At 50.0% G+C, this 18,293-nt stretch overlaps 1 protein-coding gene and 1 pseudogene across 1 annotated transcript; one reads left to right on the top strand and one right to left on the bottom strand.

Annotated features, from left to right (window-relative positions):
- Positions 1 to 1,144: 1,144 nt before the first annotated feature.
- LOC142411491 (lysosomal acid lipase/cholesteryl ester hydrolase-like) lies at positions 1,145 to 7,671 on the bottom strand (annotated as a pseudogene).
- A 5,661-nt stretch (positions 7,672 to 13,332) lies between these two features.
- Positions 13,333 to 17,599, top strand: LOC142411492 (lipase member M-like). Its single transcript, XM_075505478.1, is given in 9 exon segments — positions 13,333 to 13,434; positions 13,812 to 13,929; positions 14,382 to 14,580; positions 14,696 to 14,805; positions 15,122 to 15,262; positions 15,967 to 16,109; positions 16,610 to 16,681; positions 17,118 to 17,183; positions 17,366 to 17,599. Coding segments are annotated over 9 exon segments (1,185 nt in total).
- Positions 17,600 to 18,293: the final 694 nt, after the last annotated feature.

The following is an 18,293-nucleotide window of genomic DNA, read 5'->3' as shown; positions in this document are numbered from 1 at the left end:
AGGGGGAGTGTTGGACAAGCAGCTCTCCCTCGCCTGCACATGGCAAGGTGTGTGTGCTGAAACCCACCTTACTCCTCTGGAGGTTTAAGGTAGTACAACCACACAGAGCCCAGTGGACCCTATCTTACTTTATTATTACTATTATTATTCGTACATCTTTGTGGAAAGAGGGCCTTATCCTTTGCCCTGCTTACTCCTAGGCATATTTTAAGAATAAACAGGCAAATTCACAATTCCTCCCCTAATCAATGTATGATTAAGAAGTGTAATCCAGAAGGTGGAAAGAGAGTTAGACTCATTACTGGCTTCCACCAGACTCTTCTTCTCTCTCCCACATAAGGGAAACAAAAGCATTTCCTGAGAGTCGGCAAAAGGTGACCATTCCAGCTGGGTTTGTCTTGGGAATATTGCTTAAAATGGTGCAAAATGGTTTTTCCTGATAGAACTTATTGAAAACCCTTCTGTGTACAAGCAAGGCTGGTGTTATCCAAATCAACATGAATTTGAGAAAGATGTTCCCTACGTTATCAAAATGGACGGTTCTCATGAAAAAAACATGAGCTCTTTTCATCGTCACCAGGTAGAAAGTTTCTAGCTGCTTTTGACTGTAAAATAAACCAGTGAACATCAGGATGTTGGGATTCTTGGCATGGAAGAGTCACCAGAAGGTGGAGAAAGCTACACCGGCAGGATTCATCACTCGCCTCACCACGTGGTCCCATCCGAGCACACCTACTCTTGTGAAACACCATCATCCAGGAGGGAGCTGAGCTGCTGTCCAGGTGTCTGCAGCTGGGAACCCAAGCATAGGGAGGCCAGAGCCCACAACGGTGACCAGGACCCAAATTCCGCTGAAATTGCTTGTTGCTGGAAACCCATGTGAGTGAGGCACCTGCGAGACTCAGGGTCCAAGGGCTATGCCCAACTTCTGCAAGGACCTCAACCTATTTAACATAAATCCTACATGCTTTCCCAATCATTGGATTGGCTTGTTTTCCTCACTTGCCGGAGGAATATCAATCCAAACCAAGCATAGCAGTTTAATGAGACTTTTCCCCCTCTTTTTTCTTACTTTTTTTTTTTCAAATAAAAGCAGCCTTGGAAGTCAAATGAGAAACCAACAATTACTGCCACTGGTCCGACTCTAGGTGCTCTTCTCCATCAGTTCAAGAATTTCTTTGTACACTTGTTCATACGCTTCCATACCCCAAAGGAAATCAAAGTGGACAAATTCAGGAATGTACTTTTTGTATACCATGTTGGTTATATGAGGCAGTATGATGTTTACGTCTTCGGGGGCTGAAATCCAGTCCCTGCCACCATACCATGCAGCAAGCAGGGCTTTCATATTTTCTAGCTCATAGAAGGGAGATATGGTCTGGAAGACAAATAGTATGACTTGAGAAAGGAAAGCCTGGGAGGGCATGGGCATGTCAAAAATTTAAAGTATTCCTGATTGCTGCTTAGAATTTCTCCCCTGTCCTGAGAGATGGTACAGAAACTATCACCAGAGATCCTGACTATGCCTTGGGCTCCTGCACTTTTCACCAGAGGGTCAAAAAGTCATCACTGAACGACATCACAGACCTCTTTTTTGTAAGAAAAGTACAAACCTGTTTGACCATATAAGGTAAATTCCATGAATCCCATAAAATTCAGTCTCAGCCCCTGCAATATTTTCATTGCAATTTTCTTTTTTCTTTTTTTTATCTTTTAAAACTGATTTCTCTTACCTGGTTGTAATGAAACATGTTGTCATTGCCATAATCATAATATTTGAATTCCCCTGTTTGATAGAGCTGGACAAGGAAGAGAGCTGTGTTTATTATCCATGCATTAGAGGGGACCATAAGAAAGATAAAAGAGGTGACCGGGGAACTGCACTGCTGCCTCCTGCTGCCAAGGCTCGAGGATGCTATTTGTTATGTGTAATAATGTCTTAGGGGAGGAGAGCTCAACCCCCAGGAAGATCTCAGCATTGCCTGCAAGATCGCCTGGCATTGCTCCATCTTTCATCCCTCGTCTCTCGGGTGACTGGTGAGCTGCAGAACATAGATGTCTGGAGGCTGAGGCCCCAGAAACCCACAGTGCACCTAGCGTACAATCAAGAGCTAGCATCAAAGAAGGCATGAATCAGACCTTTGGAAAACGAATCATGTTTTCAATGATTAATTGTTGTATGATTAGTTGTCTCTACTGGCTCTCAGCTCTTAGCCTTTACTCTAGCATTTCCTGTGCTGATTTATTACCAGTTTTTGCTTCCATCTCCATCTCCTACCAGCTCCAAAGACTCTTGGTCATCTTTTGTTGAAAGTCATGGCCAGTGCATCTGCACCAGTGTTTCATGTCAGTTTTCCCTTTCTCTCTAATATAGCTCTGCAGGGAGAGCAATAGAGGATTATACCCAAGCGTTAAGAAGAGATCCTCAGCAGCTGAGAGAAGAGAACATGGGCCCTGGTTGCACGTGATCTTATTCTGCAGCAGGAAATATTACCTGGCACCAATGTAACATGTTTTTTAGGGATGTTGAGTCAGGGTAGACACACAGGTAGACATCTGTGCAGCTCTGCAAGAAACCATTGGAGACATTTATTCTCTGCATCGAGGGAAATCCCATTAGAAATAAAACTGATCCTTTTCAGTAGCGACACAAGTCTTTCACTCACATAGGCTAGCTGGAGCTTGCATTTGTACAGACTGCTTCATCTTAGTTCTGTAAAGGCATAGCTCAGCCACATGCCATGCAAACACACACCGCAGAAAGCAGCATGAAGGGCGCTGTACAGCTCCCTTCAGTAAGCCGAGCAATTCCTATGGGATGCTAGATCATGTTATAAGTCTATGTGGTTTTCAGACCAAAGTAAAACTCCGTATCTTGTGCTCAGGATCCTTTTGCAAAGACAATGTGCAACTCATCACAGTAGCTATACATGTTGTTTCTAGTGCGTTTCCTCCTTGGAATATTAAGAAATTACACCAACACTTTCCTTGAGAAACAGCGGCCCAGCTGTGACTCCATCTATGATCAAGCTACTATTGCTTGGTACTCTACGTGGACCTGTTTCCAATTTTACTCACACGAGCAGTTTGTGGCAGGATCTGGACCTTGAAATCTTGGCTGGCCCCAAGGAAATAGCCCTTCCCTGTGTGAGCAGAGCATCCTTGAGACCACCCAGCTCACCTGGACATGTCCCCAGGCAACCTACTGTAGCTGTAGTGTTGGCCCTGGTGGGAGCAGGATCGGGCTGGAGACCCCCACCCTGGTGCTTCCAACCTGAATTTTTCTATGACTCTGTGTTCAGTGCAGTGGAGCACAGAGAAAGGCTCTGATTTGGAGATTAATATGTTCTAAGGGATGGTAGACTGAAGAGTCTGAGGGACCACCTCTCCTCGTAGTGGACTGAAGGAGAGTTCGTTCTATACGAGCCCGTTTTGCTATTAAAACGTATGTGAAATTACAAATCACTTTGTGAAAGAGAAACCCTGCGAGCCGCAAGAGCACTGAATGAATTTCTGTGCTCTCCCCTTCAGTATCATCTCTGCTGGGGAGACAACGTGCCTGGCAGATACATGACCTTGTATGCACTCCGGGCTTCCCTCTGGTGCCAATGAAAGAGCATTGCAATGGCCAACGCAATAGCCAGATTGCGAAATGCCAGATTTTTCAATGAATCAAAGATGCAAAAGGCCAGGTGAAGGCAGCTAGTTGACAGCTTGGGCTCCAACAATGAGAAACTGGATCACTTAAAAGGTAAGCTGGAGTGTACATACCACATTTAAGCTGTTGGTAAACCCACCAGGCAAGTAAAGGGCCAAGGAGCAAAAGCTTTTAAAGGTGGGGTAGCTGCACAAACTGGAAATCACTTGCTGCAAGATCTCACCCTTATTGAAGAGCACCATGTGTCCTAAAATGAGCTGTGAAAGTCAAAGGCGTTTATCAGTCTGATTCACATTCCTCTTTTGCCTCCAGATGCTCCCCACCTCTCTGCTCACCCCTGAAAGTTGCTGTCTTCCTTGCCACAGCTTTGCTGTGCTTTGTAATTTTGCCTTTTCAGAAATGGCCATGGCCCTGGAAGAGCCCTGATTTTCCTAGAAGAGGTTTCTCCTAGGAGGATGGACCCAAAAACAGTATCTAGGAATAGCTGTTCTCTGATTAGGGCTGCACAGGAGGATGCTTTACACTGTTTAATGCCCTGCAGGCTCAAGAGTGTAGGCACAAACATACCTGCTCAATGCAAAGGGCACACAGAGGGCAGGGAAATGGACATGATGTACAACACCACGTCTCGGGTGATGAGACCTTCCTATTCCCTCCTTCCCCTTCACACCAGACGAGCGTGTGGCAAGGACGTACCTTAACCAGCCCCTCGGGAAGGTCAAACACCCTTACCAAGGGTGACTTCATATTTGAGTTTGTGGTGATAGGAGCCAAGGCAAAAAACATCTTCATTTTGTGATCCAGCTCAGGAATGGATGAAAATGCAATGACACCTGCAGGAGGGAGAAGGAAGCAGACCCTGCCCTCTTATTTCTGAAGGAGTTGTTGACTCCCAGGCATTTGTGCCCATCGGAAGGACCCTAAGATGTGCCTCTAGCAGGTTGGTGACGACCTGAAGCCTTTGCTTCTGATGCATTTCAGCTCCCAGCTTGACCGCTCAGCCCAGCTGCAGCTCCTGCAAGCCCTTCTTGGGGCTCTGGCAGCAGTGGAATGCACCAAAAGCCATTGCTGCAACCGTTTATGTGCTGTCACTGCTCAAAACTGTTCTATTAAAGCAAACAGGGATTTTTACCTGCTCTTTTCCCTTCGTTGTTTGGACGTGCCTGGATGTTACCGTCCCCATCCAGGCTCTCAGGAGAACACTCCCAAACCGGGGGTGCACAGCTAATGTAACTTTGACAGTGGTCTGATTTCCTTCTAAGTACCTGTGGTGGTGCCTTGAGAGTAAACCATGTAGTATAACTGCTCCTGTCCAGTTTTCTGCAGAATATAGTTGATCATCGCTGGAAGGTCATACATGGCCATCTCATGAAAGCTGCAACGGAGACAGGCACATGACAAAATTGCTGTTGCTGACCTTGAGAATGACAGGCAGGACACGGCAAATAGTGGCATGACTATTTGGAGAGCGGGTGAGGGATCTGGCAGGTACGGGCACCCCTATGGCTTCTTGGTGGTGTCAGTTTATCCACACTGGCAGATGGTGTGACTGTCAGCGGCACTGATCCTCCAGCCTATGGACACTGCTGAGGGTATCAGGCCCACCCTTCAGTTTCACATAAAATACCTGTAAGCTGAGTATTTCTGGTGGTGAAAGTCACACTCTTTGTGATTTCATAACCAGCTGTTCCCTCATCTGTTTCCGATCCAGACGTTGTAGCCAGCATTGGAGAGGACGAAGCCCAGGCTGCTGTTGGGCAAGTTGGTAACCCAGTTGCTTCCCTCCAATGCCAGGCCATGCTGCAGGAGGACAGTGGGCTTTGGCACTGAAGAAAGAAGAGGAGGATAGTCTTCTCTGACCACTAGCAAAATTGACTGTTCACATCCAGCTATCGCTTTTGGCAGCAACTCCCTGGGGAAGTGACTCCAGTGCAGGGAGATAGTCACCTATGTCCTCAACCTCTTTGGAGAGCTGTTTTTGAAGTAGGGTCTTTGGTCATTCCAGGGCAGAGAAAATCAATATAGCGAAGCTGAAAAATAAGGTTGGACTCCACACTGAATGCAGCTCACTAAATCATGCTCCCAAGAAGAAAGAAACCAAGCCCCATGTCTGTCTGGACACTGACTGTGCCCTTTGCATGGAGACCACCCTCCTCATGGTGCCTTTTGTTTGGCTCAGGTACTCTGGGTCTGACCAGGAGACACTGAAAACGCAGCAGAGTCTAAGTACCTCCCATGGCATGGCGACATCATGCTGCCCCTTGCAAGAGACATGGGTACTGGAGGGGTCAAGGGCATCCCTTCCACCCACTTCTGCCCACTTTAAGCCATATGGACAAGTCTCAGCTCCCCAGATCAAACTTAAGATCTTTTTTTACAAAGGACCAGGAAGCCTGAAGTGCTGTAGGAAGAGAGTGGAAGAGAGATTATGGAAAGGTTTAGTTTGGAAAGGACCTCTGGTGGTCTCTGCTCCAATCCTGTGCTCAAAGCAGGTCCAACTTCACAGCCACAACAGGGTCATTGCAGGGATATCTAATTCATATAGTAGGGTGACCACAGGTTACAGCATGAAAAAGTTGAAATAAAAGTTACTTTCCTTTCTTTTTTTCCTTTTTCCTCATCTTTTTTCTGTTGGTTTTTAGAACCTCAATATAAGTCTCACATCTCCACCCTGGACAGCTGAGGACAAAGTGTCCTGAATGGAGATCTGGCTTTTTACACTTATTTGCCATGTTTATATGCCAGTCCTCCTGCTTCCCAGGAGAGGCACACCCTGCCAAGAATGGGGCATCACCCCCTCCACTTTGAAACAGCGGTTCATGCGAAGAACAGAAAGGAGCTGAAATGGTGAGATGGCATTGGATTGGACACATGGGGATTTTTTTGCTGACAAATGGCTTTTTGCTGCTCCACTGGCTGGCTTTGAGCTGGGGTAAAACCTGGGGCAAGATTTCTCTGTCCCATTCATTCTCCTTATCTTTTCCTTCCTCTTTGGAGCAGATCCTCTCAGAACAAGAAGGTCAGCGTGGTGGACACCTGCATTTCTTCTGCTCCCGAGGCTAATCTTACAGGGAAAGTTGTCTCTTTGAGGACCCAGCCTGTGATAAGGCAGCTCTGACTATGGCCTACTCCAGCCCAGCAAAGCTTTCAGGGTCCCTGTACCAGACAGACCTTCTTGAGGCACTTATGGGGGCAGAACATGCTTGAGCCCTGTGCCTCTGCTTCATGGGAGGTGCTCATGCTTCTTGGGTTGTCTCTGCCATGAGGAATCCTCTGCATGGTGAGGTAATAGCCGTCATCTGTCACCACTTCATGCTCGTCGTAGGGGTACCCGTGGTAGTGGAAAATTTCACCCTGTGGGAAGGGAAGGACAGTGTGGGACGGGTCCCTAGGGAGGTGGGGGTCTCTGTCCTGGAGGGTTTCAGGGCTTGGCTGGGCAAAGCCAACAGTGGCCACCCTGAGCTGGTGGTGGTGACTCCTGCTGTCAGCGGGAGGGTGGAGTAGGGACCTCCCAATGTCCACCAACTCCACCTTCCACCAATGCTGTGGTGATGTCATGACTTCAGCTAAAATTTTTGGCAGGTGTGAGTTTCCTTCACTCCCTGAGCAGGTTTGGTAAAGACACACCCATTGTTGCTTTTCATGTTGCAGTTAAAATTTGTGAAGGGCAGGGCAGCAATGACAGTGAAGCTCCAAGCCTGAGACAGCTGTGTTGACCAAATCTTTTGACCTGGACCGAACTCCCCCATAAATGTCTGCCATAAATCTCTGTGTACGTAAGCACAGGGAGATAAAAGCTCTAATAAAAGCCCTGGTACCAAACCCTGGTGAAGATACACATGCAGAGACCATGGGTCCTGCCCAGACCTGCAGCATAGGTAAGTTTGCATGCCCAGACAAGAAAAGAAGGGAAAGAAGTCAGAACTTACAACATCCATGGACAACTCAGGACTTGCATCTGGCTTTTCACTGATGCACATTAACTAAGCAATGGTTACAAACAGCCACGTCATGGTGCTCTGCAAAACATTGTCAACATGCTGAATGTGAGAGACATTGACAGTACTGACACAGAAGCCAGGGATTGCACGCACTTCACTTGGCATGCACTACACTTCTGTTAGTGTATCAATCTGACCACGCAACAGGTGAAATAATTTTAAATTCGAAATCCTGTAATTGGTTCTAAAAATGGCTCATTTTGCTTATCTTGAACAATTCCAGAGTCCAAACTCCATCACATTTTAATCATACATTCTCCATCAGATCCTTCTATTCATCAAAATACACATGTATGTATACAGCTATATGCCCCTAGGCAAATTTGGTTTTTGAGGTGGTGATTATAGGCTCTTCATTTAAAATGATGGCTTGGATAGTCAGAAGAATAGATTATTTGGTTAAACTGATAGCTGAACTAATCAGGTGTAAACCACCCAATTTTAAGTTGCAGGACCATGGAGGTTTTGTTCTTAATATGAAATCAAATAATGCGATTTGGTTGGGCTCTCCTTAGGGCTGAAACAGACCCTGGGACACATTTGAGTTGTTTTTGCAAACCTGAGTGAAATACTGTCCCAGGAGACCCACTATTCTTCCTGGGAAGGGTTTTGAAGTATCTGTTTTGGAATGTTCCTACCACAAACCATCTTACTATCATTTTATTTGTTGGAGACAACAAATTTGTAACAAAAATACTGCCTCAGCTCTTGTGTGACATGCTTAAGTAGTTAAATTGCATGGAGCCCACAGCAAGGAGCCCTGCCAAATCCCTGCTGAATGCATGTGCCTGTGCTGGCCTGCACGGGAAGCAGCAACAACGGCTGGATGACAGTGCCAGGTATCTTGCATCCACCCCATTGCTTCCTTGCCGAATATCTTCCTAGGGAAAGAAAGGAGAACTGAGAGCAGGTTTCTGTCACTTCCCAGCTAAATCTCATCGTCCCTTCTCTCTTCTGCTGGAGAAACTGACTTCCCATGCTGCAGGAGGTGATTTTGCAGCTGGGGAGAAGGCCACCTGGTCCCTCTGCTGTCCCTGGAGCAGATACGTGGAGGATCACACAGGCACTGCTGCTCTGCTGGAGTGGACCTCAGGACACCCTTTGTCCACCCTCCTGCTCACAGCAGGGTATCACCAGCATGAGGTCAGGGTGGCTGTGGCTTGGCTCAGTAGAGCCCTGACCCAAACCCTGCCATGGGGAGCTAGGGTTGCGCCATGAACCCCGCTGTGCCCCATGCACCCCACAGCACCCAGAGCACCAACACCAGCCCCATGCAACACTGCCAGTCCCACGCTGCACCATGGGGAGCAGCCATGGTGACACCCCACCTCCCATGGCTGCTCCCCACTCTGGGGGAAGAAGAGATCCCCATCTCCACCCTGAACCCCTTGGGCTGCAATTCGAGGCTGAGATCTCTCGTTGCATTGCCTGTTGTTGCCAACATCCCTGCTGTGCAGCAGGGCTCTCTCTCCCCAGGGGAAAGCAGTTGAGGGATGGTTCCTGGGATGCTCTTGAGGAGCACGCGGGTCTTTGGGACACACAGACAGAGGTGGGAAACACAGCAAGGATGGCAGCCACATGCACTCAACACAGCCCTTCCACAGCTGCCCGGCCCCAGGAGAGTCTGGTCTTGTTACTTTTAATACTGAGCCTTTCAGAAAAGCAAGGACAGACAGAAAGCATTTTTGTGGCGTAACGTCAGGAGAATGGCATGCAAATTGCCAACAGGTACCTACAGCAGAAAAGCCAAGCGTGAGCAGCTGGTGACCTGTTTGGCAACCCCAGAGCACATTGCCCTTCGTATTACAGACGAGGTAGCTGGAATCCCTCTGCAGAGGTATGCCAAAAATGCAACTTCCAATTGCAGGATGCCACAAGGCCTGGGTGTTCCCAGTGATGGAGACGGTGGCCAACAGCTCATTATCTACCTTCAAGATGTGCTGCTTTGCTTCTGAGCTCCCTGGTGTTCAGGATGCCACATCTGAATCATTGGGCTGGAGAGGAAGAGTGGGTGGTGTGATTGGAGGAGGACTGGGCTTCCAGATGTTGACGGATGAGTCCCAGCCTCTCCGTGTCTCTTTATAAGCTGAGAGGACAGGTTCGCTCAGTGCTGCTGACCCTTCTGACTGCATGGAGAGGCCTGGAGCAGCAGGTAAGGTTGAAGTGCCATGCATGCTCTCCTTCTAGCCCAGCTGAAAGAAAGGATCCCAACTAAGTCAAGAAGCTTTATTATTCCTCCAGTTGTTCATTTTATGCTTGGAGAACTTGGGCGTTTTGGTCACCATTGCAGTTAAAGTGCCCTCTGAAGGGTCTTCTTTGCAGTTCTGCATCTGAGCTCTTCGTTTTTTGCAAGCATGAGCTCTGGTGCTTCCCAGTGAGCTGAGGGAGTACTCTGAGTCCTCCTAGTTGTGGTTAGATATTTTCCTGGGTCTCCATCCATTTTGGCTGTGTGGAGGGGATGGGGTGTCCCTTTGGCTTGGTTGGATCACCCAGGGCTGATGCATGGGGAATGGCACCTCTGAGAAGGGGCAGAGACCACCTCTGGTCTCCGCTGTCCTGCTTGCCTGTGCCAAGGGACTCACAGCTGAGCAGCAATTTGCCACTAGAGACAGTGGTTCTGGGTTTAGATGGTGGGACGTGTTGCACTCTCTCTTCTGAGGAAGGCACTGTTGGGCTCTTCTCAAGTTTGTTGATGTGCTTACTGTGGCTTGGTGCTGGAGGCAAGTGGTGGGAGGACCCACCGCTGACTTGAGTGGTCCAAAACACCCAGGGTCTGAGCCCAGGTGTGCCATCAGGCGGTGCTGAAGCTCTGAAGCATGGCAGCATGCAGCTGTGCCAGCTGGAGATGGGCAGTCGGGGGCTGGAGGAGATGGCCCTGCTGTGGCTGAGCAGTGTGGAGGCAAGGCTTGCTGGGCAGTGCAGGCAGGTCCTCTGTGAGGCAGTGAGCTGACATCTCCTCTGACGAGTACTCCCGTGCTGGGGCAGGAGCAGGGACTTCTCCACCGCAGGCTGGCTCCGGACTGCGCTGGGTACCTGGGGATGGACACAACTCTGATGACTTGCATGACCCCAAGTCTTGGGTGCAGGATGTGGGGACCATCATTTTGGCTGGTCTTTATGTGTTCCTACTGTGTTTTTACATCAAATCACAGGAGTCTGTTAGGGCTTGCTGAATGCCACAGGTATGCGCAGTGACTAATCTTTCCTCCTTTGCCACAAAGGCTTTAATGTCTTGGGATACCAGAAGGAGTTGCTTCTGTAAGTGGCTGGATGCTTGTCAGTGCTCTCACTGACATCTGTGGGCTTTGGGGCACAGCTTGTCACAGGTCATGGCTACCGTGGTGTGCCACCATAATATCTGGATGACACTGGCTTGGGCAGCAGAACCTTCAGCTATGGTGGTGACCTCCAAGACATATGGGAAATCTTAGTGCCACTGCTCAGGAGCTGGGCCAAGGGGCGCTGGGTGGAGGAAATCCTCATCACAAAATACACAGGGTTGTGAGCCAGGCATGAGCCACAGAAACCATAGGCCTGTGGGCTGTTGCCAATCATGGGGCAGTGGAAGGTCCTCTTGCATATGATGATGTGCAGGGCTGGCTGAAGATGTAGGGAGATGGACTGTGGGGGCAGAGCTCAGCAAGGATGGAGAACATCTCTGCCCAGGGAATGGGGAAAGGCCACTCTGGCTTGGTCCAGACCAGCCAAAGCTTTTTGAAGGGGACTTCTGCAGACCTCTGGTCCAACTTCCTACTCAGAGCAGGACCACCCCCAGTGCTAGCTCAGGCCAGCCCTGGTTTTGTCCAGCCAAGCCCTGAAAGCCCAGGTGTAGACCCACGGGAAAGAAGCTGTTTCCTAGGTGACAAGCTCATCAAGAAAATGCAATTGGTATGAAAACTCAGGGTGGGTTTTGCAACAGGAAAACAGCACTGGGAAGCATATTGTTATATCTGGTGTGGGGAGGGCCCCTCTGGCATCTCCTAATTCCTATGCAGGCTTGGCTTCTTGGTCCCTTGTAATCCACACTGCTTGCTGAAGTGGCTGTTTCAGTAATTTGGTCTGCCTCTGATGTCCCCAGGCATGGCCTGCAACATCTTGCCTGCATCTGTGTGCAACTGAGCCTGGTGAGAAGGTGGCGACTGTAATTCCTTCCTTCCTGCTGTCCTTCCTGCCTTCCTTCCACATGCAGTTTGGAGGGCACACAGACCTTAAAACAGTGATTTGCACCAATGGATCCAGCCTGCAGTTATCGCCACTGGTGTTTGGCAGCTGGATGGGACAAGTGCCAGTAAGGGAGATCAGGTTTAGCAATGGTGTTTGTCTACAGGATCACAGGGCAATCCAACCTCTCCTTCCTTCAACCATCATGGCAGTTTTATCCCAGGATGTCCTCACCTGCACGGGGAGACATAAGCACCAAGGTGGTGGACTTGAACACAGAGCAAAACTTGAGTTGACACTTTGTTTTAATGTGTAATAGTGAGTTTTTTCTGTTGCCCGCACAATGCTGTGCAGGAGGTAGGTGTTCCCGTTTTCCTGAGCAGCCCAGGAAGATCTTTCCATGCTGGGAGGATGCTGGGAAAATGCATCCAGACACCTCCTCTGGGAGGCCAAGAGTCTTTTCTAGCTCCTGCAACAGGGTCACCAGGAAAATGGACTTTGCTGGACCTGTCCTGAAGTCTGGATCCCCTTGGGCTGGGGTGCTGGGGATGGCAGGGCACACCAGGAGCACACGGCAATGAGCTATAAACCATCCAAGGCAGGGATGGAGCAGGGGAGCTCCTGCAGAACAGAGCTCCAACATGACCCCTCCTGCTTTCAGGGAAAGCACCCTGATGCTTTTGCCAGAGAGGGGTGTCTGGAGGCTGCTTGTCCCACACTGCAGTAGCTGGACCAGGGCCAGGTGGGAAGGGCCAGCAAGACATGCTTTGGGGTGGGTTCCTAACTGCACAGGGGATTGGGAAGCATTAGGAGGTGGACTTGGTAGGAGATAATACTGGCATGTTAAGACACCTCTACAAATAGAAAGCTTAAGCTGGTGAACCTCCACCCACATGGTGTGGATGTGGCTCTCAGGCAGACAATGGGCTCTCAGAAGCTGGTCACATCCCTGCAGAGCAGCAATTCCCACCTGGAGAGGGGACTCGCTTGTGCCAAGTGATGACCAGCAGCACCAGTGGGCTTTAACACTTAAGGTGGGGACTGTAAAAGCAGCTCTGTGGGGTCAAACCAGAGATCTGGATAGCCTCTGGTAGTGTCTGGAGGAGTGGTCCTGGGGAAGGGCAAAAAGGCAGGACAGCAGCTGCAGACACAGCTTTCCCTGAGCCCCTGGCAGAGCCTCCCAGGCCAGATGTGGCCTCTTTTCATTTCATCCCCTGCATGCCTTGGGGACCTTCAGCCCTTGCCACCCATGTGCCACTGGGTGCTCTTGATTGGCTGGCTTCAGCCACAGCTGCGGGATGCTGCTGAGTGCCCAGTGCCAGGTAGAGCGTCCCATATGGTGCTGCAGCTGGCATGGTTTGGGATGGAAACATCCGCTCCACATGGCAGCATCAGGCTTTGGTGGTGCTTCCAGCAGTGCTGGAGCTGCATGGCGTTTGCTCGTGCCTCTAGCACACCCACCTTCCTGCTCACACCAACACCGTTATCCCCCAGGCGCTGCAGAGACGCGAGATGTGGCTGCTGCTGGTGGCCCTGTGCCTGGCCCAGGGGCTGGGCGATGCCATCCCACGTGCTGGAGCAAGCCATGACAACCCTGAGCAGTTCATGAACATTGTAAGTACTGGGGGATTAAATACACCCCTGTGGGACTTGGGCTTCTCCAAAAGTGTGCCCAAAGTCCTCCCCGAGGGACCAGCTGGGCTCTACCCATCCCTTACCCTGACATCTGCACCCAGGGTCAGCCAGGGCGCTTGGGGCATCAAGAGTTTCCTATATTTGCATGGGCATCACTCACCTCATGCCCTCAGCTTGAGGTTGGCGATCAGGGAGAGCCTTATCTTTCTTTAATGTAGATGGACCTTCAGGTCTTGTGTGTGCAGGCGGAGGTGACATCAGAGAGAATGGGTGGCAGTAGTGGGTGTCATCGGGTCAGGCACAAGATGATGGACACCAACAGGTCACCCTTTCCCCTCAGACCATTGTCCCTGCAGAGCCAGAAGATCCGTTTCCACGGGTATCCCAGTGAGGAGTACAACATGCTGACAGAGGACGGCTACTTCCTCAGCCTCAACCGGATTCCCCACAGCAAGGGGGATGCTGGGCACTCAGGTGTGCTTGTTTTCATTGAGGGTGAAGCAGCCATGACCCTGCTCAGAGATGAGGCAGCGTGCAAGGGGAAGCTAGTGCGAACATCTGTGCTTTCAGACACAGTTTCAGCAGCTGGAAGAGGGATGAGAAGTTTTTGCCCAGCGGCCTTGAGCTGTCCCTGGGGGTGCAGGAGCTCAGCATCGTGTTTTGCTGCATGCGGAACGGGGCAGCGTGACCCAGCGAGCCCTAGTGGCTCCTTCCCTGGAGCAAAACCCCTTGTCCCTGATAGCTCAGGGCCAGGGGTGGCAAAAGTGCTTCAAACGAAGAAAGCACCAGCAGAACCAGGGAAATAAAGGAGAAGAGAATATTTAATGTGCAGCCTGCAGAAAATAATACTGAGATGCACAGGGCCATTTTACTTCCATATGGGAAGGGGTGTTCTTGTGTAAAGTACCCGATTTCTCCTCTTTCAGGATCCAGGTCACCCGTATTGATAGTGCACGGGTTCAGTTTAGATGGTGGCGACTGGGTAGACAACCTCCCCAACAACAGCCTGGGCTTCATCCTCGCGCATGTGGGGTACGACATCTGGATTGGAAACAGCCGGGGCAACAGCTGGTCCCTCCGGCATCTGAACCTTTCTGTTGACCAAGAGGAGTTTTGGGATTTCAGGTGAGGAGGCCACCAAGGATGGGGCTGGGATGCTGGGCTGTCAGCACCAACCACCTGATGTTCATGGGAGGTTGGGAGATTAGCATCTCCTACAGCTTCTCCCCTTGCTCCTCAGCTTCCATGAGATGTCCATGTATGATCTCCCTGCCATGGTGGGCTTCATCCTAAGGCAAACCAGGCACGAGAAACTGTTCTACGTTTGCCATGCTCAGGGCAAGTCTCTGGGTGACTGAGGAGGAGGAGTGGGCAGTGTGCAGGAGTGGGGTGCTCGGATGCCCGGGAGAGGGGCATCAATGTCTATCCCAGACCGGAGACTGCTGGGGGCAGGGCTGCTTTGGCCATGCAGCCACCTTCCCCACCTGACTTCTTGGTCCTTCTTCATGGAAGAGGTTTGCTGTGTCTTGGGCATCCATCCTGGGCTCTGCTCCCACCCATGACCATGGCAGCTTCATTTTGTTGAGACCCTGTGTCTCAAACAGGAGGTCTGGGATGAGTGCTGTTGCTGTTGGGGTTATGGCTGTGATCTCTTCCTGCTTTTCAGGTTTCATAGCATTTTCAAGCATGCCACACCTGGCTAAGAAAATCAAACTCTTCTTTGCCCTGGGTCCTCTCTACACCTTTCATCACATCAAAGGTCCCATGTTAAAGATAGCATTTTTACCAGACACGGTGCTGAAGGTATGTGACGTGTTTGTGTGTTACTACTGAAACCCAGCAGCTTTTAGCAACTCACGTCCCCCACGTTGCTGCTGTGCACTGAGCCCATATCTGTGGCAGGCGTTGGAGATATGTATGGTGAGATGAGCAATCCCAAGATCCCAAACAGCAGGGATGTCCCCCTCCACCCAGCTAAGAACAACCAGTTTTCACTGTTTAAAATATCCATACCTCCCTATCATTACTGTTTATGGTTTTGCTTATTGACCTCACCACACCCCAGTCCTGTAGCCCAGAAGGTGCTCAGAGCAGCCCCACACTGCCTCCCTTCCACCTTTTGCTCCAGCAGCTGGATAAGGACTGGAAAGGGAGCTGGCCCTCTCCTGGATGTGCTCCACCTGAGGAGCATCTGTCAACGGAGGTGGAAGATGAGTGGTATGAGTCTGGCCATCCTGGGCTGAGCTTTGGAAGCTGGTACCTTAGAGATGATGCACCAGGACAATGGGGATGATGGCACGGTGTGGAAAAGACAGTGATGGTTTCATGCTGCTCTGAGGGTCAGGTGCGACCATGGGTCAACCTCCTTGAGAGGCTGGCTAGCCCAAATGTGTCAATAACCATATTGAGGAGTTCCCTGACAGCGCTGGCTGGGGACAAGCGATTCCTGTGGAGAGGGGATGTGTGTTGCAGGACCTGCTGTGACCTGTTTCCTTGCACTCTTGCAGGCAGTATTTGGAACAAAACAGCTAACTCTGGTGGGGAGGAAGGAGAGAGCCACCCTTGCCAAGACGTGCAACAACCTGCTAACAGCTGAAGTCTGTGGAAACGAGATCTTCCTTATTGGCAGGTACAACAAGAAGAACTTGATTGTGGTCGGTGCATCAGCCTCTCCAGGTCACAGCCATGTCCACTTTTCCTAGACACCTGGAGATAGCTAATGACATACCAAAATGAGCATAAAAAAACAAAATAAGCATGAAAAGCACTGTTCAAGGCAGCAGCTATTTGGAGATTTCTTTCAGTGGTGTTGGGGTTTTAAACCTAATGGAGGCTTCTGTAGGAAAGAATCACTTGTAGTCTTGTCTGCAAAGGAAAGGTAACTCCTGCCTCATTTTCTGCTCACCTGCAACAAATGTACAGAAAAAAAATAACAAAAAATTGACAGGACCAGCTTTAAAATTGTATTTCCATTTTAAAGTGGTGGTTAACGGCTGGTTTACCTTTAAAAGCCACTCCTAGCTCTGAACAGAATAAAGCTGCTGGAGCATATAATGTTTATATTGCAGTTATAAAACAGAATGATTTTTTTGCCTAGACAGATTTTCATCATTCCCAACTCACTTATTTAGAAAATACTTTCTTTTTCCTGGAGAGCTGACTGGATGTATACCTAGCTCATTTTCCAGACTACACATCTGTAAAAACTCTTCTCCACTGGGGACAGGTAGATAATCTAATTTTATAACAACTGTAGCCAATGCTTTTTCTTTTAATCTGTGAATACGGTATTTTACAATGCTGCTTCATTTGCCCTGGAGACAGGTAAGGAGGCACAATCAGACAAAGCCAATAAAAGTTATTTTTAAGTTGCTGCAGCAAGGTGTCTCAAAAGCTGCAGCTGTTAGATACTGCTTCTTGCTGGCCAAGGCAGAGCCACCCAGAAGCCCACCTCTGTCCTAGGTAAGGACCCCATGTAGGTGTTTTTGGGACTCCCTCTTTGCTCTGGCCCATGGGACGGGCACCAGCAAGCACCAGCCCAGACACCAAAGCTGTGCTAGGCAGAGAGTGCTCACCTGGACCCTGCTGCTGCTCTTTGCTTGTGGTGGGGCTGATCCAGGGCACTACCCGCACGGGGTTAACCCTTTGCCTCTGCTTTCCAGACTGCCAAAACTGGGGAGTTCAAGCAGTTTGACTATGGGGAGAAGAACCAGGAAAAGTACAACCAGGTAAATGGGCACTTATGGAAGGAGGAGCAGAGGATGAGGCTGGCTAGGACCAGGATGCGGGCAGCCTTCTCCAGTGGCCAGCATGACCTGAGTCTTCTGGGATGTCAGGGGCAGCACACCCCACCCATTAGTGCTATTAGTGTCAGAGCCTGCGAATAATTGGAGCATTTCCCCCCTCCCAGGCCACCCCTCCCTTGTACAGGATAGAAGACATGATGGTGCCAACCGCCCTGTGGAGCGGTGGGGAGGACTGGGTGAATCCACCTCCAGAGACCCAGTGCTTGCTCCCCCACATCACCAACCTTGTTCGTCATGAGCACCTCCCCAACTGGAACCACTTTGACCACCACTGGGGTCAGGATGCCCCTCAGCGCATGTACAGGCAGGTGGTCTCTCTGATGGAGCAAAATCCATGAACCGGGTCCACGTGCTGCCCTGGCGTGGAGAACTACCCATTCCCATGTGCCTGGGGGTATGGGTCTTGTGTTAGGGCTGCCACTCTGCTCTTCCCTTCTTAAAAATGTCTCCTATCACCCTATTCCACACTGATGTAATGCCTTAAATGTAACGGTGTAATTTCTGCCTGCCATCTGTGACTAGATATTGCAATAAACTCTTGAAGCACAGCTGAACTCCAACCCTTTGCTTGGTGGGCCTCATTGGGGTTGTGTTTTTACCCCATTGCCAGGGCAAGGTGTGCAGGAGACCCTGTTTGGTGGGGGTTTTGTTTAGCTTTTGCTGGCTCAGGGCATTGCAAGCACAAAATTTTACTCCAGAAATTGAGTGTGTGCTTTAGGTTGTGGGTTTAGGTGAAGGAGGGGTGGAAAGTGACCTTGTCTGTGGCCCTGAAAAGGCTGGAGAGCATGAGCACTGACTGCAGGAGAGAAACGTTCCTCCCAGTAGAATGGAACCAGAGAGGTCTATGCACACCACATGCCTGAGATGTGGTGAAAGGGAAACATCTGGGCCTTGGCGTTAGGCTAGGTCTTTCCTGGGAGATAACCCACCCAGAACAATGTGACACGTCACCTCCTGGGGTACCAGCTGTGTTTTCTTCCAGCTGTGTTTTCTAGGAAGTTGAATTTAACATGGCCCACAGTGGTACCTAAG

The sequence above is a fragment of the Mycteria americana genome, chromosome 6 (genome assembly GCF_035582795.1).
Source record: "Mycteria americana isolate JAX WOST 10 ecotype Jacksonville Zoo and Gardens chromosome 6, USCA_MyAme_1.0, whole genome shotgun sequence".
Lineage (NCBI taxonomy): Eukaryota > Metazoa > Chordata > Aves > Ciconiiformes > Ciconiidae > Mycteria > Mycteria americana.
The sequence above is the reverse complement of the archived record's forward strand: the minus strand, read 5'-3'. Positions and strand labels throughout refer to the sequence as shown.